At 59.3% G+C, this 21,667-nt stretch overlaps 1 protein-coding gene across 7 annotated transcripts; it reads right to left on the minus strand.

Annotated features, from left to right (window-relative positions):
* Positions 1-1,846: 1,846 nt before the first annotated feature.
* On the minus strand, positions 1,847-18,857 carry TTLL1 (tubulin tyrosine ligase like 1). Of its 7 annotated transcripts, none has more exons than XM_028532313.2 (11): positions 18,711-18,857; positions 16,677-16,708; positions 15,145-15,261; positions 10,363-10,571; positions 9,551-9,731; positions 8,623-8,757; positions 7,627-7,735; positions 6,437-6,580; positions 5,258-5,344; positions 2,813-2,976; positions 1,847-2,108 (listed from the first exon to the last, which is right to left on the minus strand). In XM_028532313.2, the coding sequence occupies exons 3-11, from the start codon at positions 15,255-15,257 to the stop codon at positions 1,979-1,981; spliced, it is 1,272 nt and encodes a 423-aa protein (XP_028388114.1). In that variant the 5' UTR covers positions 15,258-15,261; positions 16,677-16,708; positions 18,711-18,857; the 3' UTR covers positions 1,847-1,978. The 7 variants fall into 7 exon arrangements, with proteins under 7 accessions (XP_028388114.1, XP_035875600.1, XP_035875602.1 ...); XM_036019707.1 differs by lacking the exon at positions 16,677-16,708 and adding an exon at positions 16,766-16,847 and having other exon boundaries at positions 18,711-18,851; XM_036019709.1 differs by having other exon boundaries at positions 16,677-16,705; positions 18,711-18,850.
* Positions 18,858-21,667: the final 2,810 nt, after the last annotated feature.

The raw sequence follows: 21,667 nt of genomic DNA on the forward strand, positions 1-21,667 counted from the left end.
ACGCCACAGCAGCCCCGCTTCCACCGGCAAACGGGACCACGGCAGAGGCTCGAGCACCCGTCTGGAGGGCCATCTGAACGCGTCAGTCACTCTGGCCAGCCGGCTGGGGTTTCCTCCCATATCCCTCTGTTACGTCCCGTGTCCAGAGTGGCTTCGTGTAAACACACAGGAGCCCGGCCCCGCCGATGGCCGCCAACAGCGCCTGCCTCTTCTGCAGCCAGCTGGGACGCCGATGCCCCGTAAGCCACGCGGCAGGAGTTTGGGCTCACCGGACAGTGGTGACTCACCTGCAAAACTGAGGTGACGGCGGCCGGTGTCTTCTGCGAGCACCCAGACAGAGGCCTGTGGAAGACCGGTGACTGAAGCATGTTTCTAGCTGCCCGTTTCCCTCAAAATCACGGCCAAAGGAACGGAACCAAAACAGCGGCCAGGTTAAAACTCTCGCTCTCTCGCAGCGGTGTGAGTCTGCAAGATGTCCAGGTTTTAGCGGTGTCTTTAATTCAGTTACATGTTGAAAACACGGATGCCTTATAATAAACTGAATCACACACCAAAGCCGTTACTTTCTTCTGAAAGGGCTGGGTTATCCGTGTGGCCAGCTCTTTCGGCCTCAATGAGGTGGGCAGTGACCCTGTGATCTCCAAGAAAAACGTGTGTGTGTGTGTGTGTGTGTGTGTGTGCACGCGCTTCACCTCCACCCAGGCACTCAGCCCCTGAAGCCTGTCTTAGCCTGTAGCTAAGAGCTACAGAGACTTTTTTAAAAAGGTTTTATTTATTCTCAGAGACAAGAAGGGAGGGAGGAGGAAACATCCATGTGTGAGAGAGACATTGATTGGTTGCCTCTTGGGTGCCCCCAACTGGGGACCTGCAACCCAGGCACGTGCCCTCACTGGGAATCGAACCGGTGACCTTTCGGTTTGCAGGTCAGCACACAATCCACTGAACCACACCAGCCAGGGCCCATCTTTTTTCTTTTTAAAAAAATTTCTTGTAGTTTTTTTTAATGTAAGCTTTATTGTATTTTTTTCTACTACCAGTTAGTCCCCTACACCTCCCTCCTCCTGGCCGTCTCTGTTCTCAGCTCCGGAACTAGCTCCAGCACCTGAAGGTGAAACTGGTTGTCTCTGCCACCCGGAACAGGCCCCTTCCGCCTCGTCCAAGTTTGTGATGAATGAAGGGTGCAGGGGCTGCAGAATAGCCCCAGTCTGGGGGGCGGGGGGTGGCTGTGGGGGGAACCCACCACAGGGTCATAGGGTTAACACCTTCAGGCCCACAGCCCACCCTCCCGGAGGTTGTTGAATCGATCACCAGTGGCCAAGGATCTGACCAATCACAGCTATGCGAAGAAGCCTCCGTAAGTGCCCCAAGCTCCGGCACTTGAACGATGGACTTCGGGGAGCTCCCACGGAGCTGCGCATGCGAGGGCCTGGGGGGCGGTGCTGCCCTCCACCCGGGGAGGGCTCGGGAAGCCCGCGGCCCCTCCCACACCCTGCCCTTTGCATCCCTGCCGCCTGGCCACTCCGGGGTTGGGTCCTGTACCGTGAACCAGTAATCTGGTAAGTCCGCTTGTCCTGACTTCCGCGAGCCACTCTAACAAATCACCCCAACAGTCTGCGGTCTGTGGTCAGAGGCCCAGGGAGGGAGCCCTGTGCCCGTGGGAGGGACCTGCTGCCCCCTCCAGCAGAAGGGGCAGACCTGAAGGCCCCCCCCACAGGACACCCGCACCAGCTGGGGGATGCGGGGCTGCTTGGCGTGGGGAACACCCCCACACGTCTGGCCTCAGAAGTTTGTGCCTGTGCGGGCAAAGGAGGAATGGAGTTTTCCCCCAGGAATAGACTCCTAAATCTTCCAAAGAAGTGCCTTTATTTATTTACATGGCTTAGGAAAGGAAAAAAAAAAAAAGCTCTAGAAAAACGAAATTTCAAAACGGGTCTTCAGGGAGGGGCAGGTCCAGGCTGGGGTCCCGCCCTCACTGGGGTCACTTCCAGGTGGTGAGGGCGGCTCTCCCCGAGTCTCTCGCCCGGCCCCCCTTGGGCCCCGCCGCCTGGCCCGAACGGCTCCTCAGCTCTCGGTCGGCCCCGTCGCCCTGCGCCAGCTCCTCGTCATACCTGGAAACAGAGAAGTGGAGAAACAAAGGCTCTGGGACCCAGCACTGGGTGGACCGGGCTGCGGCGTGGCAAGTGCCGTGTCACCCGGAGAAGTAGTGTGGCTGCTGTGGGCAGCCCAGAGGCCACGGGCACGTTAGTGCAACCTTGTGCCGTTGTTACTGCGGACCGTCCCCAGCCCCGCAGGTGCCATTTTATCCAGGCGACCGGACGGCACCTGGCCACGGCCCCAAAAGGAACCCGAGTGAACCATCGGGGCAGGGAAGGAGAGAGTGGAGTCTGGAGATACTTCACACGGCATCTGCGGGGCAGGTCTGAGCGACCCCGCTGCAGCCAGGGGTCGGGGGCGCCCGGTCCTGGCACGCGGCAGGTGCCTCATCCACACGTACTATGCAGAGACCCGACAGAGGCTCGGCGTGGCACCCACACTTTTCTGCTACAACGTGATGCATCCCGTAACATCATCAACAAAATTAACATCCTGCTCACCCTGGCTGGTGTGGCTCAGCGGGCTGAGTGTGGGCCTGCGAACCAAAAGGTCGCCAGTTCGATTCCCGGTCAGGGCACATGCCTGGGTTGCCAGCCAGGTTCCCGGTTGGGGGGCGTGCGAGAGGCAACCAGTCAATGAATCTCTCACACATCACGTTTCTCTCCCTCTCTTCCTCCCTCCCTCCCTCTCTCTAAAGAAGTAAGTTAATCCCACGCACAGAATCTCGTAGTTGCCGAGGACTTCCTTGGGCGGGGACTTGTTCCACTTGCAGTCCGGGACTTCGCCGTTGGGGACCGCGATGTTGAGGGTGTCGTTGATCAGGTTGTACTTCAGGATCCGGTCGTTGGCCGTGCTGGAGGTGAGCGACGGGGACGCGTTCACCTGCGAGGGGAGAGAGGCGCGTCCTTCACCTGCGTCGCTCCTGCGGGGTGAGAACACAGCCACCCGCACGAGGTCTAGCTGTCGCCGCCTCACGCTGTTGACGCCTCGTGCCTCCGGGACGGCTTGGGAGGGAGGGTTCTGCGCTCTGCCTTCGTTAGGGGTGAGGTGAAACGAAGGATGCACAGAGATTAGCACGGCGTCCTGCAACTCCGTGGCCGACGGGGGCCGCACACACACCAGTGCCGCCCACGGGCTGCTGCTGTCCTCGGTGCCAGAGGCGCCTGGAGCTTTGCCAGGTCCGGGAACCCAACGAGCCTGCCCAGGCAGCAGCGTGGGGCTGGGGTACACGGTGACGGGCCCCGTTTCGCCGGGAGAGTGAGACCTCACCCATAAAGCAGTATTCTGACCCAAACGAGGAACCCACATGACAAATGAGAAGTTAGTCTCCTAAGGCTTCTGAGGAGCTTGGCAATGTCACAAAACCCACGTGTTCACAGCAGACGTCCCCCCTGAGCAGGGTGGCTCAGTTGTTTGGGGACTGACCTGCAAAGCAAAGGGTGGCAGGTTCGGTTCCCAGTCGGGGCACATGTCTGGGTTGCGGGCCAGTCCCATAGGTGGCAGACGAGAGGCAACCAACCCACGTTTCCATCTCTCATGGACGTTTCTTTCCCTTTTCCCCTGCCCTCCCTCTCTAAGAATACATACATAAAATCTTAAAAAAAAAAAAAAGCAGACATTTACCCCAAGGAGAGCCCCACTGGCCCTCAGCCACTGCCTACTCCCCCTTATGTGCGGTGACAAAGCTGTGACCACCTGGGAGAGCAGAGGCGGCAAGCCTGTCACTTGTCCAGATGTCCGTCCCCCCACAGTCTGGCTGTCCTCGAGTTGCAGGCAGCGGGTCTCATGCACAGGGAGAGGGAGTGTCCGGGACTCAGGGGCCCCCGGGGCCCGCACTGTCTCATAAGCATAGTACCGTGGTTCTCACCGGGAATGTGCTAGAACGGAGGTGTTGCTGGGTTAGAAGTAACAGTTAGGGTCCTAGCTCATCAAGGGAAGCCTGACTTCCACTCACGTCACTCCATTTAAGGTGGACGAGGAGGAAACACAGATGTTTTACGTGCACCTGCCCCCCAGGTGGCACCCGCTCACGCACGCTCACGCACAGCCTCGGCGGGAGTGCCCAGCGGCCTGCAAGGCACTGCTCTGGAGCACCGCTCGCTCCCCGGGAGCCCGGCCGGCCCGGCAGCTCCCTGCAGGGGCTCCGCAGACTTGCCCACGTGGGGCCGCTCACTACCAGCTGCTCTCGGACTTGGCTGTCCCAGCTCGAAACGGGCCTGCGCCGCCCGCCTCTCAGTGGGCGTGGCAAGAAGACCCGGCGCTTAGAGGCACACAGGGAGCTGGACGGACCGAGTGGACGGGCTTCGTTCTGATGGCACCTCAGGCCCTCTGTCCCCACGGAGGCCGGAGCGCCCCTTCCTGGTTCCAGAGCAAAGCGGGCGACCCCACAAGACAGCCCCACCTCCGGGCCTCGGTGGGCGTGCCAGCGCCCACGGCCACGGGTGGCTGTTGTCCTCCGAGGTGGCCTCACCCAGGCGTGTCACGGGAAAGGGAAAAGGGTGTAGGCACCTCACCCTTTTTAGAACTTCCCAAGCCCTGGCTGGCATAGCTCAGTGGATTGAGCTCGGGCTGGGAACCAAAGTGTCCCAGGTTCGATTCCCAGCCAGGGTACATTCCTGGGTTGCAGGCCAGAACCCCCAGCAACCGCACATTGATGTTTCTTTCTCTCTCTTTCCCTCCCTCTCTCTCTCTCTCCCTTCCCTCTCTAAAAATAAATAAATAAAATCTTAAAAAAAAACAAACAAAAACCTCCCAGAACGGCCACCAGGACCTCTGTCTCTGCCTTGAGACAGGGAGACTGATCCAAACGCTGCCTTCATCCTAAGAAGATAAGGCCCCTCCTTATCTCTGGCTGACAAGCCACCGCTTCCCAAGGGCTTCCGATCTGTGGCTCCTTTCCTGAACAGGAATGACATTCCCCTCGAGGACACGGCCAGGCGGCCGAGTGTGGATCCAACCGAGCTCCGGCCCGTGGGCTGGGCCCACCGGAGGCGACGGACCCGGGGCGGGCTCACGTTCAACCATCGGCAGACAGACACACCCGGACACCTGCCCCCATTACATGTAAAAACCCATCCGATGCCCTGGTCCTGCCGTCCGGCCCGGGGCCGTTACGCCGGGCCAGCGGGGGTCTGAGGCGGGGTGGCGGCCTCGGGGCGGGCACCTCGATCAGCCAGGGCTTCAGCCGGTCGTCCACGATGATGTCGTAGCCGTAGCACTCGAAGCAGTGCTTGTCGTTGTTCATCACGGGCTGCGGAGGAGAGAGCGGAGTCTCTGACGAGGGCCGCGGGGGCCGCAGCGCCCCCTGCAGGGCTGTGCTGTACCGCACCGCGCCTCACTTCCACCACCAGTGGGTTCCCGCCTCCACCCCGCCTCCTTCCCCGCCTCCTTCCTTTGCCCCTCCTCCGGGGCCCAGACGGGGACACTTCTGACGACCTTGGAGAGCGATTTATGGCACAGTCCTGGGTGTCCCCAGCCCTCCCTCACCGCAGGCTCAGAGACCAGCCACGAAAGAGCGTCTCCGTGGGCACGAGACCGTCCTCAGGGAGAACGGAGACCCAGCGCCAGCCCGGGCACCCGAGTTACACCAACCAACACCGCCCACCGTTGTGGGTCCCCTCTTGGGCCCTTGGGGGTGCAAGCGCCAGGCTACGAGCCCCCGTTCTCTGCGACAACAGTCCATCTGTTGACTTAAATTGGGGGGATTTCCATTTTCAATCCCCCTTTACAAACTGTTCTGCAGGTCCACGAGACCCCGACCAGCACTTGCATGCAATGCAGATTCCCGGGCTTCCCAGGCTGCACGGGCTAAGGCCAGCAGGAGGGGCCTTGCCTGTGGCCACGGGACGCAGTGAGGGAGGCACATGGACACCACGGTGAGGCCTTGCTGTGCGTTAGTGGACGCGTGGACGTGGCCAAAAGCCCCGCGTGTGACACGGCAGACTCCCGAGGCCGGGGGAGCCCCGCCCAGCCTGGCACCCACTGGTGGAGGGAAGGCGGGCTCCGCGGGCCGCCGCAGCCCCCCACATCCACGACAGAGCAAAGCAAGAAGCCTAAACACGAGGAGGCTGCTGCACGTCCGCCTCCGAAACACCAGCTTCTGCTGAAATACCTCCTACTGACTCAACGGGCACAGAAGGCCCGTGGCTCCGGCAGGGGGCCCAGCTCCCAGCGCACCCCGGGCAGCGCCCAGTTGGAAGAGGCTCCACCCCCTTCCCGAACCGGCCTCAGCCTGGAGCAGACCAGGAGGAGGTGAGGCCCCGAAAACAGGTGTTTTTAGCACGGAACAACAAGCATTGCCAGCTCCCAAGCCCCCGCCGGGCTGTGTCCCCACTGTGCTCACCGCCACGGCCTTCAGGGACTGCACGATGATCCAGTGGATCTCGTCGAACAGCTTGCTGGTCACCTCCCTGCCCCGGGTGCTCTCCAGGTACAGCCGCAGGTTGCTCACGGTCCACTTGCCCCCGTGGATGTGGTTGTAGTCTTCCTGGCCGGGGCGAAGGGGGCGGGGCCTCAGGCATCGCTCGGCAGAGGAGCCGAGTGCCCCCTCCCTCCTGCGGGTGGACCTGCCCCTGGGGGATCTGGGCCTCCCACATGTGCACGTGTTTAAAATACTCAGCTCTGGAATATTCTCACAACTAATCACTCGTACCTTGTACTGCAGGCTATGGGCCCCCCCCCCCCTGCCCTCCCTGAGACCGTGGCACCTCTCACTCCACCACCCTCGCACTGGGGGCTCCCGCCACCCTGACCTCCTTTCAGCTCCTGCCATGGCCCTTCCGCAGGGTGGGGTGGGTGTGGGAGTGACGTCGAGGGCCCTCCACAGGGCCTTGGCACATGCTGCACCCTCCGCTAGAAGGCTCCTTCCCCACCTCCCCCTGGGTCACCCCTGCTCAAGCCCCACTTCTGCAGGGGGGCCTTCTCCAACCACCGGGACAAGGGGGACTCATCACGCCACACTCTTCTGGTCCCGCGTCCTTTCCCTCAGAGCACATGTCACAGTTGGGGGCTGCACACTCGTCAGTGAGGTCACCTGGTGCCCGTCTCCCCCAGGGGCTCTGGGCTCCGTGTGTAGGGACCAAGGTAGGCTTGCCCATCATTGTAGCCCCGGCGCTTGGCGAGGGACCAGCCCCGACGGGGGCTCAGCGCGTGCTTATTGGACGAACGACTGGGCCTGAGCGCTCTCACTTGGTCCTCCCCGTGACCCTCGAAGGTGACAATGTCACCTCCTTTTACAACCAGGGAAACTGAGGCTCTGAGAGTGCAGCGAACTCACCCAAGGTCCCCGAACTAGAAAGGCAGGGCTTGCACTCGGCTTCCTTTGCCCCACGCCCCGCTCCCCCACTCCCCACACTGGTCCAGCTGGTGGCAGGGTGGCCACACCGGACACTTAGGGCCACCGCGCCCCATTGGTGCCAGGGCACCTCGATGTCACTCCCACACCCACCCCACCCTCTCAGGCAGAAACGGGAAAAGAAAGAAACCCACAAAAGCCACCCGTGTCCTTAAGCTCGAGGAGAAAGCGGCGCTCACCCCGTGCTTCTGGATGGCGACGTTGGTGAGGTGGACGAACATGTTGTCCAGCTCACTGGTGCTGGGCGTGTACTTCACGGTGCAGAAGCGGCAGAAGCCCAGCTTGTACCTGCGTGGGGATGCAGATCAACTCAATACTCTGAGGGAACGCAGAGAAAAATGTAACACTTCGGCCCTGGCCGGTGTGGCTCAGCGGACTGAGTGCCAGCCTGTGAACCAGAGTCCCTGGTTGATTCCCAGTCAGGGCACAGGCCTGGGATGCGGGCCAGGTCCCCAGCAGGGGGCGCACGAGAGGCAACCACACATTGCTGTTTCTCTCCCTCTCTTTCTCCTTCCCTTCCGCTCTCTCTGAAAATAAATCAAATCTTTAAAAAAGAAGAAAAAAGTTCTTGAATTCCTACCCAAGTTAAAAAAAATACACCACTTTGTTCTCTACAAGGAGCTGTGCGATTTTTGTTCTTTTAAACTTTTACAAGCAGTCCTTTTCTGTTTTTACTGGTTCTTTTCTTATAACAACTTTATGGAGATACAATTCATATGCACCATATGAATTATGGCACCCCTAGAGCATACGGTTCTGCGGTTCTGGTATATTCCAAGTCCTGCGGCCATCACCGCAATGAAGTTCACGACATTTGCATCATCCCGAAAGGAAGCCCCTGACCGTGCGTAGCCCCTCCCCACCCCCGGTGCCAGGCAAACGCCAATCCACTCTGTCTCCAAAGACCCGCCCCCGGGCGTTCCGCAGAAACAGAACTACGCAATACTCCGTGGCTGGCTCCCTGCACTGAGCACAGCCGTCTGCAGGGCGAGAAGAGCCACCTTTTATCGGGAAGACCGACGTGAGCGCCATGATCAAGCACTTCGCTGGACGCTTAGCACACGCCAGGAGCTGTGAGCCGCGGACGCGCTTCACCAGCCCTCATGGCGGCGCCAAGGGGTAAGCGTCACGTCACAGCACGATCAAGAACCACGCCAGGGCCCCGGGACTCTCACATGTAGCAGCGCAGCGGGCGGTACGTGGACACCAGGACGTACAAGCGCAGGTCGAACTTCCTGCCGCCGATGAGCAGCGGGTTGCTGATGTAGAGCGAGATCACGTAGGCCTCCTTGGTGGACTGGGACACGAACCTGGGTGCCGGGGAGAGCCCGGGTCAGACAGGTGGCGGAGACCAAAGCTCCCTGCCTCTCCTCAGATGGGGAGGCAGGGGTGAGGTGCTGTCCACCGAGGGACCCCTGCTCCTGCCCAGGAGACGTGGCAGTGGCTCCTGGGATTCATCAGGGAAGCGCTCCCTGGCTGGACCCTCCTGAGTGCTACCAATGCAACAGATTTAAACGTGCTGCCAGAGGAGGCGACCCTGCCACTTCTGGGAACGCCTGGCAGGCGAGCCTTCCAGTGGGAGAGTATTACACGGAGAGCAGTGAAGGACCTCACAGAGGCCAAGAGCAAGCTTCGGACGAAATGGCCTGGAACCCTCCGTTTGGAGGAGACCCTCCAACCCACAGCAGAGGCCAGACCTGACCCAATGCAACTCCTCCCACTGCCCGGGCTCAGGTGTGGCTGCACTGGGTCCGCCCCCAGCTGCCCCCTGGGGGTGGCGCTGTCCTCAGTTTACCCAGGTGCGGAAGCCGAGGGTCTGTGCAACAAAACGTGCTCAGGCACCACGTGCCAGGGACTCGAGTCCCGGGTCCCAGCAGCTGCTTCGGAGGCTCCCACTCCCGGGACCAATGCTGGTTTCAGCACCGCTCCCCCTGGCCCCCAGCTCGGGAGGTTCCGTCACTACTGATGCTTCTGCAGCCACAGGCCTCGCCCCGACCTCCCGCAAAAGCAAGCCAGGGCCACCCAGCCCGTGGCTGGTGGAGGACAGATGACACCCGTCTGCCAGCCAGGAGGCACACGGAACAGGGGGTTCCCCGCACTTACGAAGACGTCTTGCTGTCCCGGGACCACTTCTTGATTTGCGAGAGCTTGTTGATCAGGAAGATGCCCTTGCCCTGCGCTTTCCCGCACGGCTTCATGATCCACGTGCTGGAGGGGCTCTTCCGGAACTCCTCCACGAACAGGTTGTAGTCCGCCGGCAGCATGTAGGTGACCGGCACGAAGTCTGCACGGGCGAGCGGAGGGACACAGTGAGCCGACCCAGAGAACCCATGAACAGAAGATTCTGCCGCGGCCTTTTCCCGTTTCCGGGCCTTGCGTCATCGCCCCGCCCCCGCCCCGCCCCCGCGCAACACTGCCTTGCCCTTGGTGCCATGTGAGCACCTCTCAGGTGTGGATCGCCTGCTCCCCGCAGCACCTGTGAGCTCGGGACCGATCCCCCCAATCGACAGATGAGGAAACGGGGGGGCCCGAGGGGGCCACGTCCACAGCGGTGCCCAGGAGTGCACAGGGGCTCTGAAACTGTCCGACAGCCCAGCTGTCATCGCCAGACGGGACAGGGACGTCACTGGGAGCAGCAGCGATCCCTTGGGGCACTGAGTAGCTCAGGCAGCTGTCACTCGTGCTGAGCACTGGGGACGTCCCCCCCTTCCTCATACAAAACACATTCCCAAGGTACTCACTCAGATTCCCACCTTGAGCCCCCGCCCCCCATTCTAGAGACGCTGGGACGAAAGAGGCGCCCGGCACAACTTGCACAAACACACTCACCCAACAGTTGCCGTCTCATGGGGCAGAAGTGAAAAAAACTCGACTATTTACACTGGAAGGCTGAGGCCAGTGGAAAAGGCACGCACCCAGGTAGAGGTATTTCCCATTCTCGTCCTTTTCTGCCAGCGGACTCCCTTCTTTCTCCAGCTCTTTCCTGTATCTCTTAATGTTCTTCACCATCAGGTCCTTCCGGGTCAGCTCATAGTGGTTGGGGAAGTGGTTCACTATTTGGTCGTCTGAGAGCCGGTAGCCCGTTTCCACGCTGAAGACGTTCCGGATGGTCTGCACGCTCATCCTGAAAGGGGCGGGGCACACAGGGGCTATGCGGGACGGAAGCTCCTGTTCGTCCGCGTGGGGGCGCTGTCCTTACAGCCCGGGCAGCTCCCGGAGCCCTCGCTCACGGCCCGCCCCCATGCCCAGCACGCTGGCAAGTGGTGCCTGGTGCCCCGCCCACAGCCCCCATTCCACAGTGGACCAGCAACGACATGAACTGTTGGAGGCAGGAACTGTTTTGACTCAACCCTGAACGGTTTCACTGTCTGGCACACAATAGGTGCTCAAGAAATGTTTACCAATTAATGATAACACTGATTTTTTTTAAATAACTTATTTAATTTACTGATTTTTGGAGAGTGAAGGAAACGTCGATTTGTTGTTCCTCTTATTAATGCATTCCTTGGTTCATTCTTGTGTGTGCCCTGACCGGGGATCGAACCCGCATCAGCCAGGGCCAACAACACCGATTACTGACAACCAGCTCACGCAAACCCCTCGTTCATACTCTGAAGTCGGGAAAGTCACTTGCACAGCGTTTGCACCCAAAGCCAGGAAGGACAGAGACCCCTGACAACCAAAACCTGGGGGGTTATTCAAGGCCCCCCGCTGAAGTGACGGGGAGAGTGGACAGAGAAAGAATTCCTTCCACCCCCACATCCCTCCCAACCCCAAGAGCCAGGGTCCCCACCACACCCTCCTCATCCTCACCAGCCCTGGGGGCCAGAAAACCTGCACTCACAAGGGAACCACGGCCACTCAACAAGGCAGCCTGTGGCCTGTCTCTCCGTGGCCCTGGCCCCGACCCCACCCAGTGCACCGACCGAAAGAGGGCGTCTGGAGCACCCATGATCATTAGAGTAAGATTTTTTTCTTTTAACTTTTTATTATGGAAAAGCTCAACCGTACAGGACAGTAGGGAGAAACGTTCACCCAGACCCCAGGAGCCGGCTCCGCCCCGCGCCATCCCTCCCCACGCACTTGCCCACTGCCCTGCTCCCCATCCTTCGTTGGGGCCGACAGCAGCCCTGGTCTGCTCTAAGCAAGTCCCCCACTTCCTACCGTCTCGTCCCCAAGGCTCCTCTGGGAACCTCCAGCACGGAGGACTCCTTTGCACGTTACAGGATATCCCGTTTTACACTGTGGTCACACCTGAAGCAGCAGCGTCAACCCCCGAATAGCATCAAAGGTTAACCGGCGTCCCGACTTCCCAGTCGTCTGACATTTTCTGCGGCTCGTGCGGACACAAGGGCTGGGCCGTCTGCTCTGTCGTTCCCCCTCGCATCTCTGAACCTACACGTTTTCCCTCCTTTTCTGGTCTCCTCTGAGTTACGTGCTGGGGACCCTGGGCCGTCTGTCTCTCGAGGGCTCTCTTCTTAAAAACTCCCTGCGTGGGCACTCCCCCGGCCTGGCGGCCTGTGGGAGTCAGACCTAAAGGTGTGAAGGGCTTTCTGGGCAGGACCGCATCCCGGGGGTGGGGGCGTGTGCGGCACTGGCAGGCGAGTGGCAGATGAGCACTTGCCTGACAGTGTCTGTCAGTTCCCCGGAGCAACAAAGGGAACGTGACCCACGTGGAGCCACGGAGGTCGTGGTGGATCTTCTAGGGGCCATATTAAATTAAAAAGGTTACAAGAAATAGGTAAAAATAACTTAAATCATGTATCTCATTTAACTGAATATATCCAAAATATTGCCATTTCAACATATAATCAACATAAACACCAACGAAGAGAAACCTTATGTTTGCTTCTCCACACTAAGTCTCCACGGCGTGGCATGCAGTCCCACGGGACAGCACATCCCTGGGGACCAGCCACGGGTAAGTGCTCAGCAGCCCTGCAGTCAGCGGCTCCTGCCCGGGACAGGCCCCGGTCCTCATGCATCAGGGGTGACGAGACGGCAGCGACGTTATACTCTCACGCCCCCTTCATCCATCAGCGGGACTGCTCCTACAGGGAGGGGTTCCCCTCCGTCGGCGAAAACCGGCTCCCCCAGCACAGAGAGGCCGACGACACACCGGGCCTTGCCTTTGCGTCTGGGTCTACAGAGCAACGAGCTGGCTCCCCTGGGCCGCCGCCCGGCCCGGGACGAGGGCGCTCTGGGTGCCTACGGCTGCAAAACAAGCTGCCGCTCACAGCAGCTGCAGGCAGTGACCGCGGAACGGCAGCGCGCGGTTTTGTGGGAGCAGAATTTGGACAGGGCTCAGTCGAGCGTCACTCGGTGGTACCCCGTGGGAGACAAACTGGTCTGGGGGGGTATAAGAAGGCTTCGTTCATGCCTGGCACCCTGGCAGGCAGGGCTGGGCACAGCCGCCACAGCCGCACAGCAAGGCAGCCCCAGGCCGCAGGCTCCCCGCAGGGCAGTGCAGAGCTCCCGCACGAGGCAGCCTCCGGGGAAGTGGGGGCTGCCGGTTCCCTACCACCTGGGCCTCACTTCGGCCTTGTTTGGCCAAACAAACCTTGGCAGAAGTGATGTCACCCCTGACACTAGCTCAGAAAGGCCTAGAGAGCCACCACCCTCCGTCCCCAGCATGAGAACAAGCCCAGGCCAGCTGTTGGAGGGAGGTGACGGGTTTGCGGGGAGAAGCCCCTCTTCTCCCGCCAAGGGCAGCCCAGCCCAGCCCAGCCCCAGGTGACCCACCAGGTGACAGCGGATGCACGAGGGAGCCCAGGCAGACCGGCTCGGCCTGCCAGACTGAGAAAACCACCGGGCCAAACCCCGGAACTCACGAGTAATAGAAAACGGTTGTTTCAAGCCCCTCGGTTCTGTGGTGCTCGTTACGCACCATTAGCTTGGCAAGAGATGACCAACGCACCCGGGCTGGCGGGCTCGTTTCCCCGTTTCGTGCTGCTTCTCCTTCCTGTCGATACGAAACTATTTTTGCACAGCTGCTCTCAGAACGCAAGAGGCTTCATGAGATGTTTTTCTGCATGTGGGTGGTCATACAATGTCCCGAACACTGGAACCGTTCAGTTCACCTTTCCCCGGCGATGAGCCCTAGGTTTTTCCCACAGTTGCACCCTAACCAGCTTCAGACCAGACGGCACACTTAGTGCTTAAAACAAAAGCTCTTAAGATATCAACTATCCAAAATTATTATAGTTTAAAAAACTCTCATTTTCTCTTTTTTTTTTTTGAGAACAGCATGAAAATGCTTTTATTTGGCACAAAGAAAGGAGACACGCCACACTCCCTGTGCACCTGCTGGGAGAAGCCCAGGGACCCAGGGCTCCCTCCGAGCCCCACCATGGCGCCGGGGGAACCACAAAGGCGCAGCTGCAGGCCCCGCCCCAGCCTTTCCCCCCAGCGCGCCTGAGAAACGGGGATCCAGACAGAACGTTTCATTTCACTGTTGAGCAGCAAGATCATGAGCTGGACGCCAAGCCTCTTGTGGGCGCTGATGACTCCAGAAGCGCCCTCCCCGGCTGCACTCCAGGTTCCTGGAGGGAAATCGGCCGTGGTTTAAAGCTCGGGTGGCTTTACCTGCCCTGGGAGCGGGCAAGGCCGTCCCCCGATCACTGCTGGACGTGGGAGCTGGATGCCGGTGTGCACGGCCCCGGGCCTGGCCCGCTGTGCAGGTGCCGATGAGCCAGGCGACACGCTCGCTCTCCCAGCTGCCCAGTAGCGTGCAAACCGGGGACGGGCACGGAGTCACAGCATGTGCTGCTTGACACCGAACAGAGCGGTCTGGGAACCTGGGAGGCAGCGGTGGCTTCCAGGGCGGGCGGCACGTGGGCCGTGTGCGAAGGACAGCGTGGCACCTGCTGATGGAGCAGCCGCCGCTGGCCGGCACTGCTCCCCGCTTTGCGCCTTACCGCCTCATTTCAGCCGCGAACAACTGAACTTTGGACAGAGGTCAAGTCCTCTGCTAGCTGATGGCCACAAAGACAGCGGTGGCAAAACCAGGCATGACCTGGCTCCCTACACTCAAAGATTCAGGGCAAATCTCCAGACCCAGGTCTGCAGATTGTCAGGCCGGCAGCCGCCACGACCCGCTGGATTTCAGTTTGGTCCTGTGACCATGCCGGCGGGGGGGGGCTGCCCCAAGGAGGGCGCTGTGCTCTGTCTCCACCAAGGGAGGGGGCAGAGCAGGCCTGGACCGAAGAAGACAATGCAAGACCTCAGCCCAGGAAGGGCGTTGGTGGAGAAGGGTCGGGAACAACTCCCAGGCCCCTGTGGGAGGGAGTGAGGGAGTGCCCTTTGGGAGGCGACGCCAAATCTCTGCCTGTCTTCTCGGAGACACTCCCCTTCCAGCCGCTGGTTTCTAATCGAGGCCCAACAGCGCCCTCTGCTGTCCGGCCGAGGGAAGCGCATGGACGTGCAGCCACCCCGCTCCCCCGCCCCCAACCGCAGACCCTGGGCGCTGGGCGCTAAGACGCAGACAGTGAGAGACGCTAATGGCGTGGAGTGGGGGGGCAAGGGCGTCTCTGTGTGCGCTCGCCAAGCGCTGTGGGAAGAGATGTGTGACGAGGCGCACGACGGCACGGGGACACCCACCCCTGGGAACGTGGGCCTGCACAGGCGCCACCTACAGGTGAATGAAGGACCCCGACCAGCAGGCTCGGGAGCCCACCGCCCCTGCTTTTGGCACTCACCAGTAGAAATTCCAGTCCTCGTTCTCTGTCACCTGGATCCAGCCTCTCTTCTCAAAATTGTTTATCAGCACTGACTTCTCGATGTCGGTGACCCATTTCACTTTTCCTGCCATAATCCTGGAACAGATCAACTCACTTCTTAGGGCTGAGAAACTTCACCCAGTCCCCCTCGCCCAAAGGAACCCTTTGCACCCCCTGAGCTCACACCCCACAAGCCCCCCAGGTTCACGTCCCCCCAGCAGTGGTTTTCAGCCAGGGGCCACTCGGTGCCCTGGGACACGTGGCAAACTCCGGAGGCAACTGTGTTTGTCACAACTGAGCGGGTGGCCATGCTGCTGGCACCTAGCGAGAGGCCAGGAAGGCCGCCTCACACCCCATACCCCACACATGCAGGCCAGACCCCCAGGACAAACCACCCGGCCCCAGCATCCACTGTGCCAAGACCGGGAAACCCTGGCGGAGCGGGAGGGAAAGGCAACAATGAAACAATCACCGACAAATGTTCGATTGCAATTGCGACAGGAGCCGCCAAGGAGAGGCCCCCGGGGCAGGGGCCGGGGCAGGGGCACGGCCCTGCTCAGGGTGGCTGGGGATGGCTTCCGTGGGAATGGGGGGCGAGAGCACCTGCCCCAGTGCAAGCACCCCACTCCTCAAGTGCAGCCTGTCCCGCCGCTTCCTCCCGGCCCCACTCCAGTCCCCTCTCTGTTGTGAGTGCATGACATCCAAGTGCTTATCGTCGCTCCTCTGTGTCCTAACAAGCATGGCTCTCCAGGGCAGCTGCACAGTGCAGACCCCCAGCCTGGCCTGCTTCCCCAGGCACACCTGTGCACCTTCTCCGCCAGCCGCTCTGCTCTCGCCACACTGGACCTCCCCGCCCAAGCTCTGCTCCCCCCCCCAGGGGGCCTTGCCACACGCTGGACACCCCTGCCTGCACAAACCCCGCCCACCCGCCCGGCCAGGCCACCCCCCACTCACCTGCCCCTTGCCCCACTCGGCCGCCCTGACCCTGCAGACCAGGTACGTGCCCCTTGGCACCCCCGAGGTTCTGAACCCGCCGGAGGGCAGGGAACTGGCCTCCTGCCCCTCTGCTGCGTGCCCAGGGCCTGGCACCGTGCCTGGCACTCGGGGGGTGCTCAGTCCAGACTGACTGACTGCGGCCCCACACCCGTCAGTGCCGCCGTGTGTCCGTGAGCGAGTCACGCCACCGCCCTGGACCCGCCAGGTGCATCATTGATGGCTCACCTGCGGCCCTAGGGCAGGTGTTCTCTCCACCTGTGGAGGGAGCAGGAGGCAGGGGAGAGACAGCAACCTGCCGTCAGCCCACCCTGCCTCCCTCCCACACCAGGCGTCCACTGCCCCCCAACAAACGCCCCCCACACCCCCACCCCCACAGGGCAGGGGGCTCAGAAATCGTCTGCAGAGCAGACAAAGGTGCCAGCTGGCCCACCCCACAGTAGAGAAGCCAGGCTGACCCCTTCCCAACCCGAAGACATAGTGAGCTCTTCCACTTTGAAAAGTGAACAAATAAATACCTGCTGTTTGATCGTCTTCCTGTCACTTCCTCCTGAAACAGAAAAAAAGTGGGGTTAATGGTCCTGTGCGATGAACTTGAACACTTTACTTCTGGTCTGGTTCACAGGAACGGAGGCGTCTGGATTTTAAGCCACGTGGTCAGCCACTCTGAACGCCGGGCATCGTCCAACCTAACCAGGAGAAACAGCCACGGGCCGATCTTCACTCTGGTCGAAGCTCGAAATCCAGGCGGGCTGCACCACCTGGGGGCTGCCAGCCCTGGACAGCCGTCCGGAAAACAGACGCCTGTTGGCATTCCCAGCGCACAGTGTGGGTCCCATTCCTGGGGCAAGTGGGCAGAATCTTCACAAACACGAGAAAAGTTTCCAAGGCGGGGCCCCTGGGCGACCGACAGTCTAGCTTCCACGCAGCCGCTCAGCACCGACAGCCACCTCGGACAGCTACCTGGGACAGACGAGGTGCTCCGGCACAATTCTGATCCGGGGGAGGAGGCAAGGGGCGCCAACAGCAAGCTGTAAGCCGGGGGGCAAAGTGCTTTAACAGCCCAGCAAGTCGAGTCCCACTGCGGCCACGGGGAGGCACTGACTAGTCATTCAGTCAGGCACCAAATCAGGTCAGCTTTCCTCCAGAAGATTCCATGTCCTTCCGCGTCTCTCCCTAGCACCCCCGAGATCCTGGACAAGCACAGGATCTGGTTTCCCGAGCGCCGCCCATTCTCCACCCAGCAGCAGCCTGACGTGTGAACTTTGCCAAGAGGCCTTTCACATCCTGGAGTTAGAACTACTTGAGGCAAAAGCCAGGAGCACCTCTCGGGAGAAGCAGCAAGCTGGAGGGCCTCCCCTCGCTTGTCCGGCCCAGCCGTGTAAGACCCGAGCGCCCTCCGCCTTCATCCCACCGCCTCGAACTATTGCTATCACTTTCCTTCTCTCTTCTCTTTAAAAAAAACTTATTTACTTATTTATCTGTAGAGAGAGAGAAAGGAAGAGAGAAAGAGAGGGAAAGAGACATGGATGTGAAAGAGAAACATCCATCTGTTGCCTCTCGTACTTGCCCAGACCAGGAACCCCCAACCCAGGCATGTACCCTGACCCAGAATAGTACCGGCGACCTTCTGCTTTGCGGGAGGACGCCCCACCCACCGAGCCACACCGGTTGGGGCTCACTATCACGTTCCATGAAGCCCCAGCCAGGCCACAAGACCTAGGGCAACTGGATTCGTTTCCCGCTAGCCTTCTTTGAAAAGGAAAAAGAGCCACTTTTCAACAGAACAATACATAACGATGTAGATGACTTCACATCCACGCAGTGCATCCGTTGTGGCCGCTGTATTGCAGCCGTCCGTCTCCTCGCCCCCTCTGTGGGGCAGTGCCCTGTTCCGCGCCACTGTTCACCCGACTGTGTACCCGTGCCTTTAATTCTTCGCCGATCTTTCGCACTGCCACAGCCGAACACTGAAATGTGCTCAAGAAATGTCTCCCGAACAAAGAACCGCTTTCCAAACCCTAAACGGCTTACAACGACAGGATGCTTTTAACTTTTAGAATGAGTCCCCTGTAACGCTGCAGCGACTCTATGAGGTGGACCACCAGCTCTGCCCCGACCCCTCTACCCAATGGGCAGCAGGGCGGGGAGATACCTAGGTCCAGACCCCAGAGAGAGGTGGGTGGAGCGGGGAAGACAAGTCTCCAGCGTTCTGCCCACAGCTCCCGTCACAGGTGCCCTGCGCGCTGCAAGATGCCAACAGAAACAGTACCGATCGCAGCGAAAGCCTAGCAACACTGAAATGCTGGGATAACCAATCTCAAGAAGAGTGCAGTTACAAGAATCGGGCGGCACCAGGTAAGTCGCAGGAACTCGGAGGAGGAAGAAGGGCACAGTGCTCAGAGTATTCTCCCGAGGACGGCTCGGGTCCCACCAGCAGAGCCGAACCTCACAGTAGAGCGGCCGCACCCGCTCGCGCACGCGCACTCGCTCACCCACGCACAGCCACACCCTCGGTCCTGGGATGCGGCGGCGCCGGCGCGGGGACTCACCTGCGGGCACGGAGCGCAGAGCAGCGCGGAGGAGCGCGGGCCAGGGCGTCCCCGCACCGCGCCCCGGCCCCGCCTCCAGCCCCACTCCGGCGCTCAGAGGAGGGCACCGTCCACCGCCCAGCGGACCAGCCTGCGCGTCCTACTTCCGGGGCGGCGCCCTGGCAACCGAAGACGCTACCGCCGGCGCCGCAACTGCTTCCGGGATCAGATTTTCTCCCCGCCAGTCTCGACCCCTCCAGCCTGGCACCCTGTTTGTCCCGGGCTGAGAGCCAGGGAAGAGCCAGCCCGGTTATCCCCGGGAGCTGCACAACCTTCAGGGCCCAAAAATGAGGTTGAGAAGGGTCTGGGCGCGGGACTGACCCTGATACTGAGGCAGAGCGGCGTGGTGATTGTGGCGCTGAGTCCAGTGTCTTGATTCCTTCTGCTGCTCAGCTTCTGCCTGTAAAATTAGGACTGTGGTTGCGCTTACCGGGTAGGCTCTGTTATAAGGATTGCCAGCGTGAGAAACCTCCAAACCTGTAATAATTGTCATGAGTTCATTTGAGTCAAACTGACAACTATTGCCGGGAAGCAAAATCTCAACGGTTTCAGAAAATGTTCCAGGGAATAGCAGTTATGCACCTGATTTTCTACGTTACAATCAGAGGAGGAGGCGCAAGGGGGCTATGTGAACTACACCTTGGTGATAGATTAGGGAGGCCAGAGAAAGCCAAGCTGGGCAGGGGAGGGCAACCTTTGGGACTGCATTTACCTTTGCAGGTATGGGATCGTTAACAGTCCACAGTTAACATGATGATAACAATTTGGGGATTTGTGGTCCCTGCTCTGGTGCAGTGGTTGTACTTTTGAGGGGCCTAGAAAAAAAGGGAATTACTGTGATACACCAAAGGTATGTTATCAGGTATGATTTTGTGGGTGCCAAAAAAAAAAAAACACAACCCAACAGGCTCAGTTAAGGTGAGGGTGGTGCAGACTGACCTTTGTTAGGGAAAAATACTGCCCTAGGACATGACTACCTTCCATGAACTGCGTTTAGTTAGAAAGTTTTCATTTCAGACCATCCTATGTGGTCACTTTGGTCTCCGAGTTTGTGAGGCCGCCATGCAGGCAGGCCTCCCCTGAGCTTGTCAGGTTTAGTGTGTGGCCCCTTTTCTGTCCCCGGGATGGTGTGACATGTTGCCCTCTGCTCACAGCGATCAGTCGTGGCCTGCTCAAAGTCAGCTCATTCGTGAACTCCATCTGTCAGGAAGAAGTAGCCTGGTCCAGTGAGAAACAAAACTGCAGCCAGACCTGGACCGAATCCTCACTGCAGCGTTTAGGCTGACGCCATGTGCCTTGGTCTGTTCAGGTTGCTATGACAACAAGCACCAGAGATGGGGTACCTTCTAAACACCACAAACTAATTGTTTACCATTCAGGTGCCAGCAGATTGGTGTCTGGTGAGGGCCTGCTTCCTGGTCACAAATGTTTATCTTGTTGTGCACCCCAAAGCAGATGTGGTGAGGGAGCTTCGTGGAGTCTCTTTTATCAGGGTACTAATCCCATTTATGAAGGCTCCATCCTCAACACCAATTGACCTTGGGTACCGGAGACAACCAATTGATGTTTCTCTCCCATCGACGCTTCTTTCTCTCCCTCCCTCTCTCTCTCTCTCTGTCAAACCAATAAACATATTCTTGTTGTTCTTTTTAAGGCACAAAAATAGAACTGAACGTCAAGGAAACTTCTAGATTGGAAGTCAACTGACTGCTGGCCACATCCAGCTCACCACCTGTTTTTTATAGCTCACAGCTTGAAGCTAAGAATGGTTGATACCGATGACCATTTGCAATCGATTGATGGTAGGGAACACGCTAACTTTTAACTCCAATTAAGTGAACTTTATTCTACTTCCTCTTCAAAAAAAAAGTCCATTTACTCATTAGTAGACCTGTATTACAAAAAAGTTATACTCAATTATCATTATTATTTTATTTCATCAATTAAAAAGGGGGTAACATTTTGTGGAACTTATAAGTGGCAGAGCCTGGGTTTGAACCGAGAAACCCTGACCATTCGCACTGCTGCCTCCCTGGAAAAAGAGCTGGGCTTACAGGGATTCCTGGAACCTCCCACCACCCTCTCCCAGGCTACTTCCCGTCATCGTCATTTGCCTTTAGCGCCATCTAGTGGCAGCCGACTGGCCAAGTTCACGCCCCATTGCTGCTATTGTCCCTCCACCGCCCTCAGCCTCAGTGTTCCAGGGGCAGCCAGAGGAGGAGGTGAGAGACCAGGGGAATCACACAGACGAGGCCATTAGGGCGCCCGCCACCGCTGGCTCCTGATGGATGTTCAGTAAACGTTGTCTCCTGGACGAGACGTACGTGCGAAGGCTGGTTTCCAAGGCCGATCCCTTGGGGTCAGGTCCTGCCAGAGGAGGTTGGAAATATCAAGGTGGGTGTGGTCAGGCTCCCATCCTGGGAGGACCCGGTCCGGCCCCTACTGTCTGTGGCTCCTCCTCCCCGGGCAGGCGGCCCCACGGCTCCGCACGCCAGAGAGGGGCGCTGTGCTCTCATCCCACGGCCTCCAGGCCTTTCTCTACCCCCACGTGCTATTGGGTTGGCCAAAAAGTCCGTTCGGTTTTTTTTTTTTTCTGTAAAATAAAAGTCACATTTTTTTTTTTCATTTTCATCAGTAACTTTATTGATGTGGGTGTTTTGAGTATGCGGGCTGTCTTCTGCGTGGTATAACATTGATTGTTCTCAATTAATATCTCGATTTAATGGCTATGAACTTCAACTGGTCTACCTGAGGGTGCAGCATCAGCCAGCGAGAAATCTCCAACACAAGACGTTGCTTTTTCTTGGAGAGAGGGAGAAGGGAGGGAGAAAGAGAGGGAGAGATGCATCAATCAGTTGCCTCTCTCCTGCACACCCCACCCCAGGTTGGGGACCTGGCCAGTAACCCAGGCCTGTGCT

The sequence above is a fragment of the Phyllostomus discolor genome, chromosome 2 (assembly GCF_004126475.2).
Source record: "Phyllostomus discolor isolate MPI-MPIP mPhyDis1 chromosome 2, mPhyDis1.pri.v3, whole genome shotgun sequence".
NCBI classification, from domain to species: Eukaryota; Metazoa; Chordata; class Mammalia; order Chiroptera; family Phyllostomidae; genus Phyllostomus; species Phyllostomus discolor.

What these genes read in the sequence shown, in the direction of transcription:
- TTLL1 (XM_028532313.2), bottom strand. Translation starts at nt 15,257, where the DNA reads ATGGCAGGAAAAGTGAAATGGGTCACCGACATCGAGAAGTCAGTGCTG. An exon ending in TGAAGCCCTGGCTGATCGAG is followed by an intron (nt 2,977 to 5,257) that starts GTGCCCGCCCCG and finishes CTCCCCTCGCAG; the next exon opens with GTGAACGCGTCCCCGTCGCT. An exon ending in CTCGGCAACTACGAGATTCT is followed by an intron (nt 2,109 to 2,812) that starts GTGCGTGGGATT and finishes CTCTGTTTCCAG; the next exon opens with GTATGACGAGGAGCTGGCGC.